This window comes from Rhinatrema bivittatum, chromosome 1 (assembly GCF_901001135.1).
Source record: "Rhinatrema bivittatum chromosome 1, aRhiBiv1.1, whole genome shotgun sequence".
Classification (NCBI taxonomy): Eukaryota; Metazoa; Chordata; class Amphibia; order Gymnophiona; family Rhinatrematidae; genus Rhinatrema; species Rhinatrema bivittatum.
In genome coordinates, this window is record NC_042615.1 from 182628563 (window position 1) to 182644746 (window position 16184).

General features: G+C 47.3%; 1 protein-coding gene across 5 annotated transcripts in view; it reads left to right on the forward strand.

The window, feature by feature from the left end:
• Window positions 1-16184, forward strand: part of ANAPC4 (anaphase promoting complex subunit 4) — a 221010-nt gene that overhangs the window by 181960 nt on the left and 22866 nt on the right. For all 5 annotated transcript variants that reach the window (XM_029589903.1, XM_029589893.1, XM_029589913.1 and 2 more), the window contains exons 22-25: window positions 2232-2329; window positions 7372-7433; window positions 7519-7557; window positions 15192-15293. In XM_029589903.1, coding sequence (XP_029445763.1) covers window positions 2232-2329; window positions 7372-7433; window positions 7519-7557; window positions 15192-15293 — 301 coding nt within the window. The remainder of the gene's footprint in view (window positions 1-2231; window positions 2330-7371; window positions 7434-7518; window positions 7558-15191; window positions 15294-16184) is intronic.

Genomic DNA, 16184 nt, shown 5'->3' on the forward strand with positions numbered 1-16184 from the left:
TACCTTCTATCCCGTCCGCAATGCCGCTTACAAAGATATTGAACAGGACTGGTCCCAACACCAATCCTTGTGGTACACCACTTAAAACCGCTCTCTCTTCAGAGAGAGTTCCATTTACCCTCACACATTGTCTTCTGTCCGTCAACCAGTTTGCAATCCAGGCCACCACCTCGGCACTCCCTTCTAAGCTTCTCATTTTATTCACCAGTCTCCTATGCGGGACTGTATCAAAAGCTTTGCTGAAATCCAAGTAGATGGCATCGAGTGCTCTTCCTTGATCCAATTCCTTGGTTACCCAGTCAAAAACGTCAATCAGATTTGTATGACAGGATCTTCCCCTGGTGAATCCATGCTGCCTCTGGTCCAGCAATTCTCCCGACTGTAGATATTACACTATTCTCTCTTTCAACAGTGACTCCATTACTTTTCCCACCACTCAACCTTCAATCTCTCACCCTTGCAGTCTGGATGTTGAGCAAGAAGTAATGCAGTTTCTGCTTGGTCTGATGCAATATCTCAAGTGCTATTAGCTTTTAGAAAGGAATTTGCTTGAAAATGGGCCCAATATTCAAAGATATACAATTATCTATGTTATCCGGATATAACTTATCCAAATAACTTACAAGGGAAATTCAGCAGCTACTGAATATAACCGGATAAGTTCTAGTTAGCCGGATAAGTTATATCCATGCTTCTATATTCTTGGGTCGCAAGTCTAAGATTTTGGACCTTTTTGGGAGGCGCAGTTTCCAGAATAGTATGTTTAGTCCCACATAGCTTTTTTCCAAGTTTCTGTGATGGAATATTTGTATGCTGTATTGAAAGATGCTGCAGAATTTGTTGGCTTTTTACCTCAAGAAAAACAAAATGAATTAATTTTAAGCCCGTATGGAAGGAGGTAAGGAATACAGAAATATCTCATCCAAGCAACTTAAAATACTCCTGAGATTACAACTAGAGCCTCTGTGGTGGTCATTGACACCGAGAAACTATTATGGCTGTGAGTTTCAGGCTTTCATGAAGATATGAAAGAAGGGCTTGCTAAGGTGCCATGCAGCAGAGACAGTCTCTTTGGAGATAAAGTCAAGGAAGCCGTAGATATGATTAAAGACTATCATGTTACTCTTTAGATCCTCTCCACTGCTGCATATGTGACCAATTTGTTTTCCTCAAAACACCAGGGAAGAAGCAGTCTTTTCATCAAAAGTATTCTACCAGGGGCTCTCTTGCCATTAGCAACAGGACTTAAGACTTCAGGAATTCTAAGTCCCATACCACTACTAGTCAAAACCAGGGTCATGGTTTTGACTGAATCCAGGGAGTATCGCCAGTATTCTAGACTGTATGCCAGAAGACCTCCCTATAGGAAGGATGTTAAGGATTTTCTGCAAACTATTAGCCTGTTATAATCTTGGACAGCTGGGCAGGCATGACTGAAGATTACATTTATTAGTGCAAACTTATTTGCAGTCATTGAGCTCAGATGTTGGAAGATTTTGCTGGATTTTAGAAATTTCCAAGGGGAGCAAGTTTCTCAAGTTATCATTATGTACAGTGCATTTCTTTTTCCCTATTTATCTGTCAATTTTTGACCATCCTCCACTCCCAGTCTTATATACCGTAGCCAGTTAGTTCTGGGAACCTTTGCCAGCTGGTGGGTTTCCTTCTTCAAGGCTTGTGATGTAATCCTGATAGTTAATGTGGCTAAGATTTTGCATGGTGTTCTACAATGTGTATTTTGAGCTGTGTTGAGAGGAGACATTTCCAGGGGCGTGTTTAGGTTGAGGGAGGAAAAGTTATGGCATAGACTGTATTTTCAAATCTTTGCGCATACTTTTTCAGCAAAGTGCATGCACAGAAAAAGCAGGGACAAGTGATCATGTATAGTTTGTACCCATGACAAGTTTCAAAGCAAAGGTAAGCGTGATCTTCATGTAAAAATCATGGATAAAAAATATACAGTCTTTGTCCCAGTGCAGTTGAAAATTGTCCCCTAAATTGTATATTAAGTATTCTGTCTGAACACACCCGCTACCCATACCTGCTGATTAAACCTTCAGCACATCTTTTTTTTCTCTAATATGATACTTTGTTCATGTCAAAATTAGAGCAGTGTTTAATAATATATGCAAACCAGCTAGGTCTGTGGGTACAAATATTTTCCTACCTATAACTGGAGATGTATTTAAAACTATTTTTGAATTCCAATAAAAGATAATTTTTCTTTGCAGAAAGTCCCTTGCTGTTTCCTTATAATCCTCAACAATCATTGCACTTTGTGAAAAGACAGATGGAAGGGATTATTGATCAGTGTTTACAGAAACCTGCAGTAAGTGTCTTCTTTAACATATGATGTTTAATCGAGGATAGTATGCATGATCAATATCCATTGCCTATCATGCTTATTGCCAGACATGCATATTACATAAACACGTTTTATTTATCACTCTTCTAGACCACCTCCTTGAACCTATAGAGGTTGCCTGAAGCAGTACACACAGACATTGTCAGATTAGTAGCCACAGGATTTGAAACAGAGGCATTCCTGAACGTACCCAGATCAGTCCAGACAAGTGGGTTTATGCATTCCTACCAGCAGATGGAGGCAGAGAACAAAAACTTTGAGGACTGCTACATAATGAGAGTGCCACATGCAGCCCCTCAGTATTTCTCTGTCTCCAGCAGATGGTAGAGGTGCAAACCTGCAGTCCTGACTGATTTGGAGTTTGGAGAGTCTGATCTGCTCCCCAAAGTGCCAGGTTCCTTGGTGGGCCATCCCTTGGGTTGAGCCAGGCGAATGAGGGGTTGGATACCCCTGGCTGTCTTGCCAGGGGCTGCATGTGGCACTCTCGTTATGTAGCAGTCCTCAAAGTTTTTGTTCTCTGCCTCCATCTGCTGGTAGGAATGCATAAACCCACTTGTCTTGACTGATCTGGGTACGTTCAGGAATGCCTCTTCGTGCCCCAAAGTCCCCTCCTATCCGCTGCTGGCTTTCTCAGGGAAGTATCTCTTGTGTTTTTTTTGTGGTTTGTTTGTTGTTGTTTGTTTAAAAAAAAAAAGGTAATTAGAGAGCTCTGAAGATTTATAGCCAGGAGAATCAGCCTGCGGTATAGTGCCAGGGCGGTCAACTTCTGGGGCCTCCGGGGTCGGTAAGGAAGTGAGAGCGGAGTGCGCCGGCGGGGGAGGGTTCTCTGTAATTTCCCCCGTGGGGGAAATGTTTCCTGTGCGCCGCGGTCTTTTTCTGTGAGCCGCTTTTGGCGAGCGCTGTACTCTGGCTGCTTTTGTTGTTCCCGTGCGCTATCTGTTTTCAGCACAGCGGTGTCTCTCGGCAGCTTGGAGGGGTGGCCACATAGTGCGGCCTCCCACACAGTGGTGCGCGCATGAGAGGGGCCACATGGCAGGGAAGCCGTTCATGGAAGCCTGTAAGGCCTGTGGGCTTTGGTCTGCTAGATTAAATTCGCTCTCTCTATGTGCTTTGGTGGCGAGGGAGCCTCCGCTAAGGGTCCAAAGGCCAGGAGGGCCTCTCGCTCTGCAGGGGCCAAGGTGGGGATCTCCACTTCCGCTGCTCCAGAGGGGGATCGCAGCCAGGGGACTCCGGCCAGTCGGGAATCCAGTGACTCCCCTCCGCCTATCTCTCCTGCAGGGTGGTAGCTCGAAGATGGACATGAGGAGGGAGCAGATTCAGTGTCCAGTAGTCCTGAGCAGGCATTTCTTGGCCCGCAGGGTTTTCCCCCAAATTCATTCTGCTAATGCACAAGGGTTTCCTGGCTAGGAAGGCAGGAGAGAGGAGATTCAGGGAGAGACCTTCTGGGCCACCCAAGAGACCTCAACTGGCTTCAGCGGGTGCCTCTGGGATGGCTAGCAAGCATCTGCATGGTGCTGGTGCGGTGCTTGACTCCACAGATCTGGATGACTCGGACGAGCTGTGGGAGGATGCGGTGTCCCCTCCAGTAGTGGACCTGGAGGTGGACCTGGAATGGGGATCAGAACCCGGATCCGGATGTGAACAAGGATGATCCAGACCTCGTTGAGGGGTCAGGGGTTGAAGGAGATGACCCTCGGGTGGTCCACCTGTTTAAAAAGGAGGAGCTGCAACCTCTCATTCCCCAGGTGTTGGAGGAATTGGGGGTGAAGCTAGCTCAGGAGGGAGAGGGATAATAAGGGTGTCAATCCAGTCCTGGATGGTCTGCGGGATCTGCCTAGCGCTTTCCCCATCCCTAAGAAAATTCAGAAGCTCATTAGCCGGAGTGGGATTTTCCGGAGTCGGGCTTTTGAAGATCAGTAGGGCCATCGCAAAGCTTTATCCTTTATTGGAAGAGTATTTGGACCGCCTTAAAATGCCTAAGGTGGATACAGCAGTTTTGGCAGTGACCAAGAAGACTATGATTCCAATGGCGGGGTCAGCCTCACTGAAGGATGTCCAGGATCGCAAATTGGAAATTCAATTGAAGCAAATGTTTGAAGTGTCCGCCTTACGTCTCCCAGCTTCAGAGTGTGCCAGCATGATGCAGCGCACTTGTTTAGTTGGATTCAGAAACCAGAGGAGCAGGCATGTCCCAGGGTGCTATCCCCGCTCAGGCGGCATAGCTGGAAGCAGGGGTGGCTTATGTGGCGGATGCATTGTATGATCTGGTGCGCATTTCGGCTAGGAGCATGGTCTTGGTGTGGTGGCACGCAGGCTTCTGTGGCTGCGCATTTGGTCGGTGGACATGTGGTCCAAGACTAGGTATGCAATCTTCCCTTTAAGGGGAAGCTACTTTTCGGAGAAGACCAGGATGAGCTGATGAAATCCTTGTGGGGGGAACCAAGGGCAGTAGACTACCGGAGGACAAGAAGGGGAATAAGAAGGTCTTTCCATCCTGTCTCCACTTTCGTGAGTTGAGGAGTTTTCAGTCCGGAAGAGGGACCTCCTCCTCGGGTTCCAAGCAGTCAACAGGTCGTCAGCAGTCCTTTCAAATGGCAGGCAGGTTTTCCAGAGACTGTTCCAGTCAGGGGACCGGAGGAAGTAAACGTTCCCAATGAAGCCAGGCTCACCCATTCCTTGCGGACGACGGTAGGGGGTCAGGTTGTCCCATTTTTACGAGGAGTGGGTCAAGATTACCTCGGACCGGTGGGTGCAGGAGGTTATGAGAAACGGTTATGCTTTAGAATTTTCTTGGCCACACAGGTTCGCCTTTCTGGAGTCCCACTGCTCTTCTCGAAACAAACGGGAAGTGATAGAGGGACTCTGCAAAGGTTGATAAGCTTGGAGGCAATAATTTCGGCGCCACTGAGCAAACAGGAGCAGGGAAGTTACTCCATCTATTTTGTGGTTGCAAAAAAGGGCACCTTCCGTCCCATCCTGGATTTGCAAAAGGTGAACTTGAGCTTTCGGGTGCCAAGTTTCCGGATGGAGACTCTGCACAAGGTAATCACGGTGGTCCGCAAAGGAGAGTTCCTGGCGTCTTTGGATCTCACTGAGGCTTATCTGCATATTCCCATTTGAAAGGAACATCAGAAGTTCCTGTGGTTCAAAGTGCTAGGTCAGCATTTCCAGTTTCAGGCCCTTCAGGCTAGCCACGGCTCCTCAAACTTTCACAAAGGTGATGGCAGTGGTAGTGGCAGCCTTGAGGAGAGAAGGGATTTTGGTCCACCCATACCTGGACGATTGGCTCATTTGTGCGAAGTCAGAAGCGGATTCTACTCGTTCGATGGGGCGAGTGATGGATACCCTAATCTCTTTGGGATGGGTGATCAATGTGGCCAAGAACCACCTGGTTCTATCTCATTCTCTGGAGTACTTAGGCTCCCGCTTCGAAACCCTGAAGGGCAGGATGTATCTGACAGTGGACAGGTTGTCGAAATTGCAGGAGCAAGTAACCCAGCTTCTACGCCTTCCTGTTCCAAGGGTCTGGGATTACTTTCAGGTTCTGGGTTCCATGGCCTCGACATTGGATCTGGTTCCTTGGGCCTTTGCTGACATTCATCCGCTGCAGAGGGTGTTGTGTCCTGGTGGGATCCAATGTCGGAACAATATTTTATCCCGTTGCCTCTTCTGAAGGAGTCCAGGTCTAGCCTTGCATGGTGGCTGTCGAGGAGCAACTTGGAAAGAGGGGTGGACCTCGAAGCTCTGGATTGGGTGGTCGTGACCCCCGAAACCAGTCTCAAGAGCTGGGGAGCAGTGTTGATTAGGGTAACCTGAACAGAGCAACAATTACCCTAGAAATTAAAAAATAAAAAGGCTTGCTGGGCAAACTGGATGGACCACTTGGGTCTTTTTCTGCCTACATTTACTATATTACTGTGAAATAGTTTCAGAACTTTGAAACATCATTTCTTCAGTTTAGTGGCTCTAGAAGGTTCGGAATAGTTTCAAATGTACTAATAGCTTGTAAGGAAGTGATGGGGAGGCTAATATATCCAAGGGATTGTTGCTTCCAAAGAAATTGAGGACTACTCTACCAAAGTACAAGTAGCTTCATGAGTGGAGTTCACCTAGGGTCACCATTAGAGATTTGCAGAGTAATAACCTGGTTTTCCTTGCATACTTATTTGAAGCACTATCATCTCGACCTTCGAGCCAGAGAAGAGGCTTTCTTTGTTTCAGAAGTCTTGAGAATGGCAGTGGCCCACCCAGTAGAGGGATAGCTTGGGTACATCCCATGTGTCTGGACTGATCTGGCTGGATGAAGAGGAAGGAGAAATTAATTTTTACCTGATAATTTCCTTTCCTTGAATCCAGCCAGAACTGCTTGGGGTACTAGTTAAGGCTGATTACCTTAACATCCAGCACCTCAAGCAATGCAGATTTTGTTTATGTTGCATGTTTTCTGTTTCCTTCTATTTGTTTCTCCCTTGGAAGTCCTCTAGTTTTTGATTAGAGGGTGAGAGAAAAGTTTGGTGTATTAAAAAAACCAAATGTTTATCTTTGCTTGTTACATAGACTACTCTTAGGCTGAGATCAGCATGGGAGCTTATAAGAGATGACATCAGCAAACCTGTTGTTTTTCTGTCTCCATTTGTTGGTTGGGAGGTATAAAACATACATCTGAACTGGTCTGACTGGACCCACAGAAAGGAAATTCAGGTAAGAACTAATTTCTCCACAAGCAGCAACCTTTTTACTGTCACAATGTGTGCAATACAGTGTTTATTCTAGTGAGCACATATGGGTGCTAACAATTACAGCATCATAATTTCCTCTTTAAATAATCCAGTAATTCCAGAAAAGTTCTATGAACTAAAATCTGTTGGTGGAACAAATATAGGGTCCTATTTACTAAGCATTTTTCCCATACACACAGAATGTGAGAAACATTTAGTAATTATCCTCCTTAGTTTGCTGATTTTTGACAGATGTTTTTATATGTGCATTGTATTTGTATTTTTTAGGATATAATTGGTAAATCTGTGCAACAGGTGATCTCTCTGACTTTATATAAAGCATCAAAAAGGTAATATTTTACTAATTATTCTGAAATAATTCAGTCATTCTCAATGTACTTCTTATTTAACAAATTGACTTTGTTTTCACTTCAGTGAGGAATCTTCTCCCAGACTGATTAAATTACCTTTTCTGTAAGTATCTTGCCAGTCTTTGCCATTTTAAGAACCTAACTAGAATTATTGTCTCTGGGCCCAGTGTAAAAAGATGCATGATAAAACTATGTGCTGAAATATAGTGCATTTTTTTAACCTAGCAGTCAAAAGATTTAACACTTTTTTCAATATGCAAATAGTATGCTATGTATCATGAATTAAAAAAGCATGCATATCAAGTTAAAATCTGTGTTCATTTTTATGCATAGGCTGAGTGCATATTTTAACATGGAAGGGGAGGAGGGAAAAGTCTCCTGCCACCAACAGCAGCCTAAGCCTTCAGGCCATATGGCAGGGGTAGGGCTAGCAGCCAGCGGAGCCCCTGGCACTGCAGGAAAAGAAAACACGCTTGCAGAGGAAAAGCTGCTTTTCCCTCCCTATTTTAGTGTAGGTGTCAAAAATATGTTTTGTGCGCACAAATCATGATTACAGGTCCCAGGACGAGAACTTCAGCTCCTGCCCATGGACTAGTATTAGCCTTAACAACTTTACTCCAATTCTGACTAGAAGTTAAGTTTCCAGTGCTAAGAAAACATGCGCTCCACTTTTAGCGAATGCCTTCAATAGCTTAGGACAGTGATTCTCAACCCAGTCCACAGGATAGAGCCAGTCAGGTTTTCGGGATCTCTACAATATGCAGGAGAGAGATTTTCATGCATTGCCTCTAACACATGGAAATCTGTCGGATATATTCATTGAGGTCCATATTCAGATGCAGTTCGGATAGCAGAGTTAGCCGGATAAAATTATCTGGCTAACTTTGGTGGTATATTCAATAATTCAGCTGCACCATTAAATATAGTTAGCTAGCCAGCTGGCTAACTTTAGGAAGGCTCTTTGGCCCGACCCCACTTTGCGAGCTAAGTCATATGGCTAACTCTGAATATCAGAGTCTGAATTGGTCTGACTGGACTCGTGGAAAGGAAATTATCAGGTAAGAACTGATTTCTCCAAATGCAGTAACCATTTTACTGTCCCAATGTATGCAATACATTGGGACAGTATTGCAATGTATGCAATACAGCTAACTCTGAATATCAGTTAGTTGGTTGACTTAGCTGGATAATTTAACTCCTCCAAGTTACGCCCTTGGAATGCCCCTACTTATTAGACAGCTAGAATTTCCTAGCGTGTAGCAGATGGACTCAGGACCAATGGGTATAGTATACTCCTGCTAGCAGTTGGAGACGGATCAGATTTCAATCTGACGTCAGCCCCTAGTACATATACCCCTGCAGGAAGTGCAGCTCTTCAGTATTTTCTGTCTCCATAGCAGTTAGGGACTATCTGCACGCTCTCACAGTGTTCGAACAAATTCAAAGAAGAAAATCCAAATTTTAAAGAACAAACCTACCTGAAGATGAGCCCCACTCTCCTGTGGTGATACCCTAGGGTCCCTCCCCCAGTTGAGATTCCCAAGGTGATTTCCGTGGTCCCTCGGAGGTAAGCCTCGGTCCGGCGGCCGAATCGCGGCGAGGACCTAGCCCCCGACCCTCGGGCGCGGCTGAGAGGCAGCGGATGCATCCTCGAGCTGGGCGGTGAAGGTATTTGCCCTCTCCCCCTGCAGCCGGAGACCGCCCGGGACGCAACCGGGAAGCGCCGAAGACAAGGTAAGGTAGAAATCTTCTGCTTGAATCCGGTCTCCGAGGATCGAGGAGGAGCACAGGTCGCCGGCCGGGACCAGTGCCACCGGGTTGATCCGCCCTAGCAGGGCCAGGCCCCGGTTATTTCCAAGGGTCTACCCACGTGGAGACTCTCCGAGGAGGTCGCCATATTGCCCATGTGCTCGCAGTCGCCATTTTGGCCCTATTTGCCGCACCGTTCGCCGTTTGGCCCGAGCGCACAACTCCGACCTAGGCACACAAACCATGTGTGCGCATAGCCTTACACGCACATCAGGTCTTGCGCGCATAAGTTACGTGCGCAGAGCCGGGCGCATATCTACGGCTGGGCGCACAGCTACGCACACAACTACACGCTTACCTTAAGCGCACCGGTGTGCATAAGAGTTTACGCGCCGACAGCCATGGCACCTTCAGAAACAGATAAAAGCTCAAGGCCTCTGCCCAGCATGCCACATCAGAGCCACACAAAGCGAGGAGGCCGACGCCCTGTGCACCCAGTGCGAGGAGGCCCTGGGAGATCTAGTTCAGAGCCAGTCCCACCCAGGGCCGAGTTCTAGCTCCTCAGGGGGTACCCCAGACCTAGCCAGGGGGACCTCCACACAGACGGGGAACCCCAAGGATCCAGCACTCCTCAGCTTTGACCCAGCTTCGATCTCATGGGTGGAGTGCTTCAAGGGGATTCACACCTTTATTCAAATGCAAACCGAATCTCTGGCTGTCCAGCCACATGCTCCACCAGAGGACCCTCATGCCCCAGGCCCTTCAAGACCTAGGCACAGGCTTCCACTACCCAGAAGCCCCACCTATGGGGAGTCGGACATCTCTGAAGAGGAAGACGAACCCCTAGAAGAGGGGGAGCTCCCTCCGGGGACAGAGCCTCACCGAACCATGAGACGCTTCTTCACAAAGGACGAGCTCCCGGACCTGGTCAACCAATGCCTGACGGAGCTTGCTATCCCGAGCCCAGGGACTTCGGGGGAACCTAAACTGAACCCCCTGCTGGAGGGTCTCCGACAGTCTTCTCGACATTTCCCTCTGTTACAAGCAGCACAACAGCTGATTGACCTGGAATGGAGTGCTCCAGAGTCCACATTCAAAGGGGGATGAGCCTTAGCAGCCCTGTACCCCCTGGACTCGGCAACCAAAGATCTTCTCGCATGCCCAAGAGTGGATGCCATGGTCTGCGCAGTCTCTAAACGCACCACTATCCCAGTGGAGGGAGGAGCTGCGCTCAAGGATACACATGACCGGCGTCTGGAGTCCATCCTCAGTCATTTGACGTCGCCGCTTTGTCTCTACAAATTGCGGCCTGCTACACCGTGGTGACACGTGCCTGTTTATCACAAACCAGGAACAACACCCCGGGAGAATACATAGAACCAGCAGTATCATTCCTCGCGGACGCTGCTTCCGACCTAGTGCGCACAGCGGCCAGAGGAGTGTCATCTGCGGTGGCGGCCAGAAGGCAACTCTGGCTCCGAAGCTGGTCGGCCGACACATCTTCCAAAATGCGCCTCACAAGGATGCCCTTCAAAGGATCCCTCCTGTTCGGCAGCAAACTAGAGAAACTGGCCGACAAATGGGGCGAATCCCCATTGCCGCGCCTGCCGGAGGATAAGACGAAGAGAAACCAGCGACCCTTCCCCAGGTCCTCCAGGGGCAGAGGTTCACAGCGCTTCAATCCTTACAGGAGCAGCTATCAAACCCCCCGCCCTACAGGCAGGAACCAGTCCTTTCGGACCAAGCACAACAAGAGGGGAACCAGCTTGAGTGCAGGCCCCAGCCACACCCCACAATGAGATTCAGCTGACCCATCCAAGGGAAGAAGCCATAGGGGGCAGACTAGCCCTATTCTACCGCAGATGGGTCGAGATAACATCGGACAAGTGGGTCCTAGCCATCATTCAGGAGGGGTACTACCTGGATTTCCTACGAATCTCTCCTGACAAGTTCGTGGAGTCCCCCTGCCAAGACCCCTTCAAGAGGGCGGCAGTGGAAGCTACACTGTCCAGACTACTGGCCCTTGAGGCCATAACCCCAGTGGCTCCACAGGAAATAAATACTGGACATTATTCCATTTATTTTATCGTCCCCCAAGAAAGAGGAAACATTCAGACCCATCCTGGACCTCAAGTCGGTCAACCGCCACCTCACGATTCTCCGCTTCCGCATGGAAACCTTACGATCCGTTATAAGGGCGATACAACCAGGAGAGTTTCTCACATCCCTGGATCTTTTGGATGCCTACCTGCACATCCCAATTCATCAGAAACACCAACGCTACTTACGCTTCAAAGTCCTGAACCATCACTACCAGTTCCGGGCATTACCCTTCGGGCTAGCCACAGCACCCCAGATGTTCACCAAGGTAATAGTGGTGGTGGCGGCAACACTGAGAAAGGAAGGAATCCTCGTTCAGCCTTACCTAGACGATTGGCTGATCAGGGCAAAGTCACCGGAGGAAAGCCACCAAGCAACCAGCAGAATCATAACTCTACTGGAGAGCCTAGGATGGGTGGTCAACACACACAAAAGCTCCTTACAGCCCTCACAGTTGCTGGAATACCTAGGAGTCCGATTCGACACCAAAGAGGACAAGGTCAGCCTGACCCCCACAAGGAGATCAAAATTGTGGAACCGGCTGCAAACCTTACTGGACGATCCTCGTCCCACAGCATGGGATTACCTGCAAGTCCTCTGCTGATGGCATCCACACTGGAAGTAGTGCCATGGGCAAGAGCCCACATGAGGCTCCTACAGCACTCACTTCTATCACAGTGGAGCCCACGGTCCCAGAACTACACCGTACGTCTATCACTCCCGGGCAGAGTTCAGACCCAGCTACGGTGGTGGATGCAGGCCAGCCACAAGAGCCGGGGATCAAGACTATCCTCCCCAACCTGGACCCTACTCACCACAGATGCCAGTCTACGAGGATGGGGAGCACACTGCGAGGAGTTAACCGCCCAATGGCAGTGGAATGCAGAAGAGGTGGGATGGAACATCAACTGCCTAGAAGCGCGGGCAGTCAGACTAGCCTGCCTGCAGTTCGCTCACAGACTTCGAAACAAAACGGTCAGAGTAATGTTGGACAACGCCATGACAGTGGCCTACATCAACCGGCAGGGGGGAACCAGGAGCCAACAGGTGTCCCTAGAAATAGAACCCCTGATGGCGTGGGCGGAAGCAAACCTCCAGGAGATATCCGCCGTCCACATCGCCGGAAAGACAACAACATGGCAGACTTCCTCAGCAGGGAAAGTCTAGACCCAGGAGAATGGAGGCTGTCGTCTGCAGCCTTCAAGATGATAGTGAATCGGTGGGGGACACCGGACATGGACCTTCTGGCAAACAGATCCAACACCCAAGTATCCAGATACTTCAGCCGCAGGCGGGAACCGCAGTCCCAAGGGATCGATGCCCTGGTACAGCCCTGGCCCCCGGGGACTCTACTATACACCTTCCCGCTGTGGCCCCTACTGGGCGCAGTTATTCACAAGATACAACTACACAAGGGACTAGTTCTTCTGGTGGCTCCAGATTGGCCAAGAAGACCCTGGTACGCAGACATGAGAAGACTGCTGGCAGGGAACCCCCTACCCCTGCCCCCACACAGGAACCTGCTACAACAATTCTCCACGAGGACCCAGCTCAATTCTCTCTTACGGTCTGGCCATTGAGAGGGCTCGCCTGAGAAAGAGCGGATACTCAGGGGCGATAATCGACACTCTCCTCCGAGTACGCAAGTTCTCCACATCGCTAACGTACATAAGGATCTGGAGAGTATTTGAAGCCTGGTGCGAAGACCACAACATCGAGCCATGCTCATTTAAAGTTCCCGTGATCCTGGAATTCTTACAGAACGGACTACAGAAGGGTCTGTCCCTCAACTCTATGAAGGTACAGGTGGCCGCATTGTCATGCTACGGCTCCAAGAGCGAAGGCGACAGCATAGCTTCTCACCCGGACGTGTCACGCTTCCTGAAAGGAGTCAAGCACATTCGCCCACCACTAAAGTGGCCGGTACCTCTGTGGAATCTCAATCTCGTTTTGGACTTCCTAGCGGGAACCGCCTTCAGACCCCTCCGAGGCCTGGCCCCTCCACCTGTTAACCTTAAAGACGGTGTTTTTGCTGGCAGTGTGTTCAGCCCGCCGCATATCAGAACTACAAGCACTGTCCTGCCGTGAGCTGTTCCTCAGGCTCACCCCGGGGTCCATCCAACTACGCACGGTTCTCTCCTTCCTCCCCAAAGTGGTCTCACACTTCCACCTTAACCAGACCATCTCGCTATCAACGACGGATGGCTTGAAGAATTCGGAAGAAGCCCATAGTCTGCACCACCTCAACATCGGCAGACTCCTATCCAGATACCTGGAAATGTCCGAACCCGTACGAAAAACGGACCACCTTTTCGTCCTTCACAGCGGAAAGAGACAAGGGGAAGCGGCCTCGCGGGCAACCATCGCCCGCTGGATCAAGGAAGTCATCAAGGCAGCCTACGTAGAAGCTGGCAAGCCACCACCTCTACAGGTCAAGGCCCATTCTACCAGAGCCCAGGCAGTATCCTGGGCAGAAACTAGATGAGAGATGTGAAGCACATTAGGCCTCCGTTGAGTTTTCCAGTGCTCCTTTGGGATTTTAATCTGGTCCTTTCCTTTTTGGCGGGTACAAATTTTCACCTACCTTTCCTTGCATTTATTGGCCCTGAAGACGGTATTTCTAGTTGCTATTTGTTCAGTGAGGTGGGCTTCAGAGTTACAGGCCTTGTCTTATAGGGAGCCCTTTTTAGTCATCACTTCAGAAAAAGTACAGAAAAGAACTGTACCTTCCTTCTTGCTGCTGTCCTTGGATAAGGGTTTGGATGAATAGGAATTTTGAATACTGGGCCTTTTGGATGTGCGGCTGCATTTGTTGTGATATCTTAAAATTGCCAATGAGTTTTTTTGCAAGACTTTTTCTCCTTTATGTTGGCATTAAGAAGGGACAGGAGGCTTCTCCACTACAGTGGCTCATTGGATTAAGGAAATTATGACAGTTGCTTATATAGATACTGGGAAGCCTTTTCCGAAACAAGTTTGGGTGCATTCAACCCAGGCGCAAATGATGTCCTGGGTGGAGTTGCAGTTGCTTTCTCCGGTAGAGATTTGTAGGGCTGCAGCATGGTCTTCCTAACATACATTAGCCAGACATTATCGCCTGGACTATGTGGCAAGGGAGGAGAGATGTCTTTTACTTGGGTGGTGCTACTGAGAGCGCAGGCAGCCTCCCTCCCTTCTGGGGATTAACTTTGGTACATCTCACTTGTGTGGACTGGTCTGCCTGGATGAAAAGAGAGGTGAAATTATTTCTTTCCTGATAATTTCCTTTCCTCTAAGACAGGCAGTCCAATTCACCATCCCACCCTGGGCTGCAGTGCAGCAATCAAGATTGTTCTGACTTGTAGGGTCCTTGTCCAAGGTATTTGTGGTCTCAGTGCAAGGAACTTTGATAGTGTCTGGATCAGTGGAAGAGCAGGATAAGTGGATATTCTTTGGGGAATGATCCTCTTTCCTGTTTCCTCTATTATTGTTGTGTTGGGTCATGCTGAGCCCAGTGCGTCCATTCTTTAAAAAAAAAAAGACAAATGTTTTTTGTGTACACTAATTATTATTAAAGTTGAGTTGGTTTAGTGTCCACAGTTGGCTTTCAATCAAAATACTGGCAGGCTGATGTCTGTGCAGAGGTATATAGGAGTGACATCAGCAAGTCAGTGATCTTCATCTACTGGTTGGAGTGCATATCCCATTTGTGTGGACTGTCTTGCCTGTCTTAGAGGAAAGGAAATTATCAGGTAAGAAGTAATTTCACCATACTTTATATAGTGCATTCTTTGCCAAATAATTTTCAAAGCAGTTCACAAGACTCATATAAAAGAAACATGTCTTTATAATCTTACTAAAACAGGTCTCTCATAATCATATCGTTTAAAAGCATTATTTATCTTTCAGTTGGAATGACAAATCCTCGAATCTACATTATATAGTATTTACCATGTTGGAAAATTCACCTTCTAAGGTTTACATTTTGAGAAGACCAACAGATGTATCTAGGTAAGAAATGAGAGAAGATGTAGAGCTTCTAATGTCATATCAAACACTAGATGAAAACTTATCAAAACTCTATGAACTGTTTGTCATCACTGCAGGATTAGTTTAGATACTGCTGTAAAACCAATTGAACACTTTCATTTGGTTAAATTGAAATGCATTTAGGAATAATCAATCTAGAGAATATGCAAAAGGGGTATAAAAATGAGGAAGTCCAGCACATCTGGTATAACATAATTCAGTCTTCTGCCAATTGGTTATTGATGATGATGATGATGATTAATCATCTGTATTTTTTTAATTTGTTGTCTGAGAAACCCAGCTTAAGACAAATTCTTTGTTTTCAGCTGGTGGCACTGGAAAATTGTGACTTATACAAGCTCTTACCAAGGATTAGTGGCAGTAAGAGTTTGTGAAATCGTATTCTAGGTCGTCTTTTAAGTCCTAGTCCAGTGTTCTAACCACAAGACAACACCTCTTCTCTATAATATAGTTATGTTGTTCTATTACAATTGCCCTCAAAATCTTAATGGGCTAAAGAAAAAAACATTTTTTTTTTTGTTCACAGAATTTTGATTCTGTTAATCCATTTAATGTTTCAAATCAAATCTTCCATAGGTACACTTCACAAATGATAGTGAAATGTTTCATGTTCACCGGTGGTGTGGAAGTAGTGTCCATCGATTATCATATAATAAAATGTAAAACAAGTCACATTGAGAGCATGACAGCAATACAAATATATTTAGAAAATACAGATGTTTCGTATACTGGGGGCCCCCATTATTTGTTTTAAGTATAATGGCTATGCTATTTTATTTTTTATGAAAATAATTTCAAATATTTAAGAACTATAAGCTGTTACACTATTTACCTGAATTATGCACAGAAATG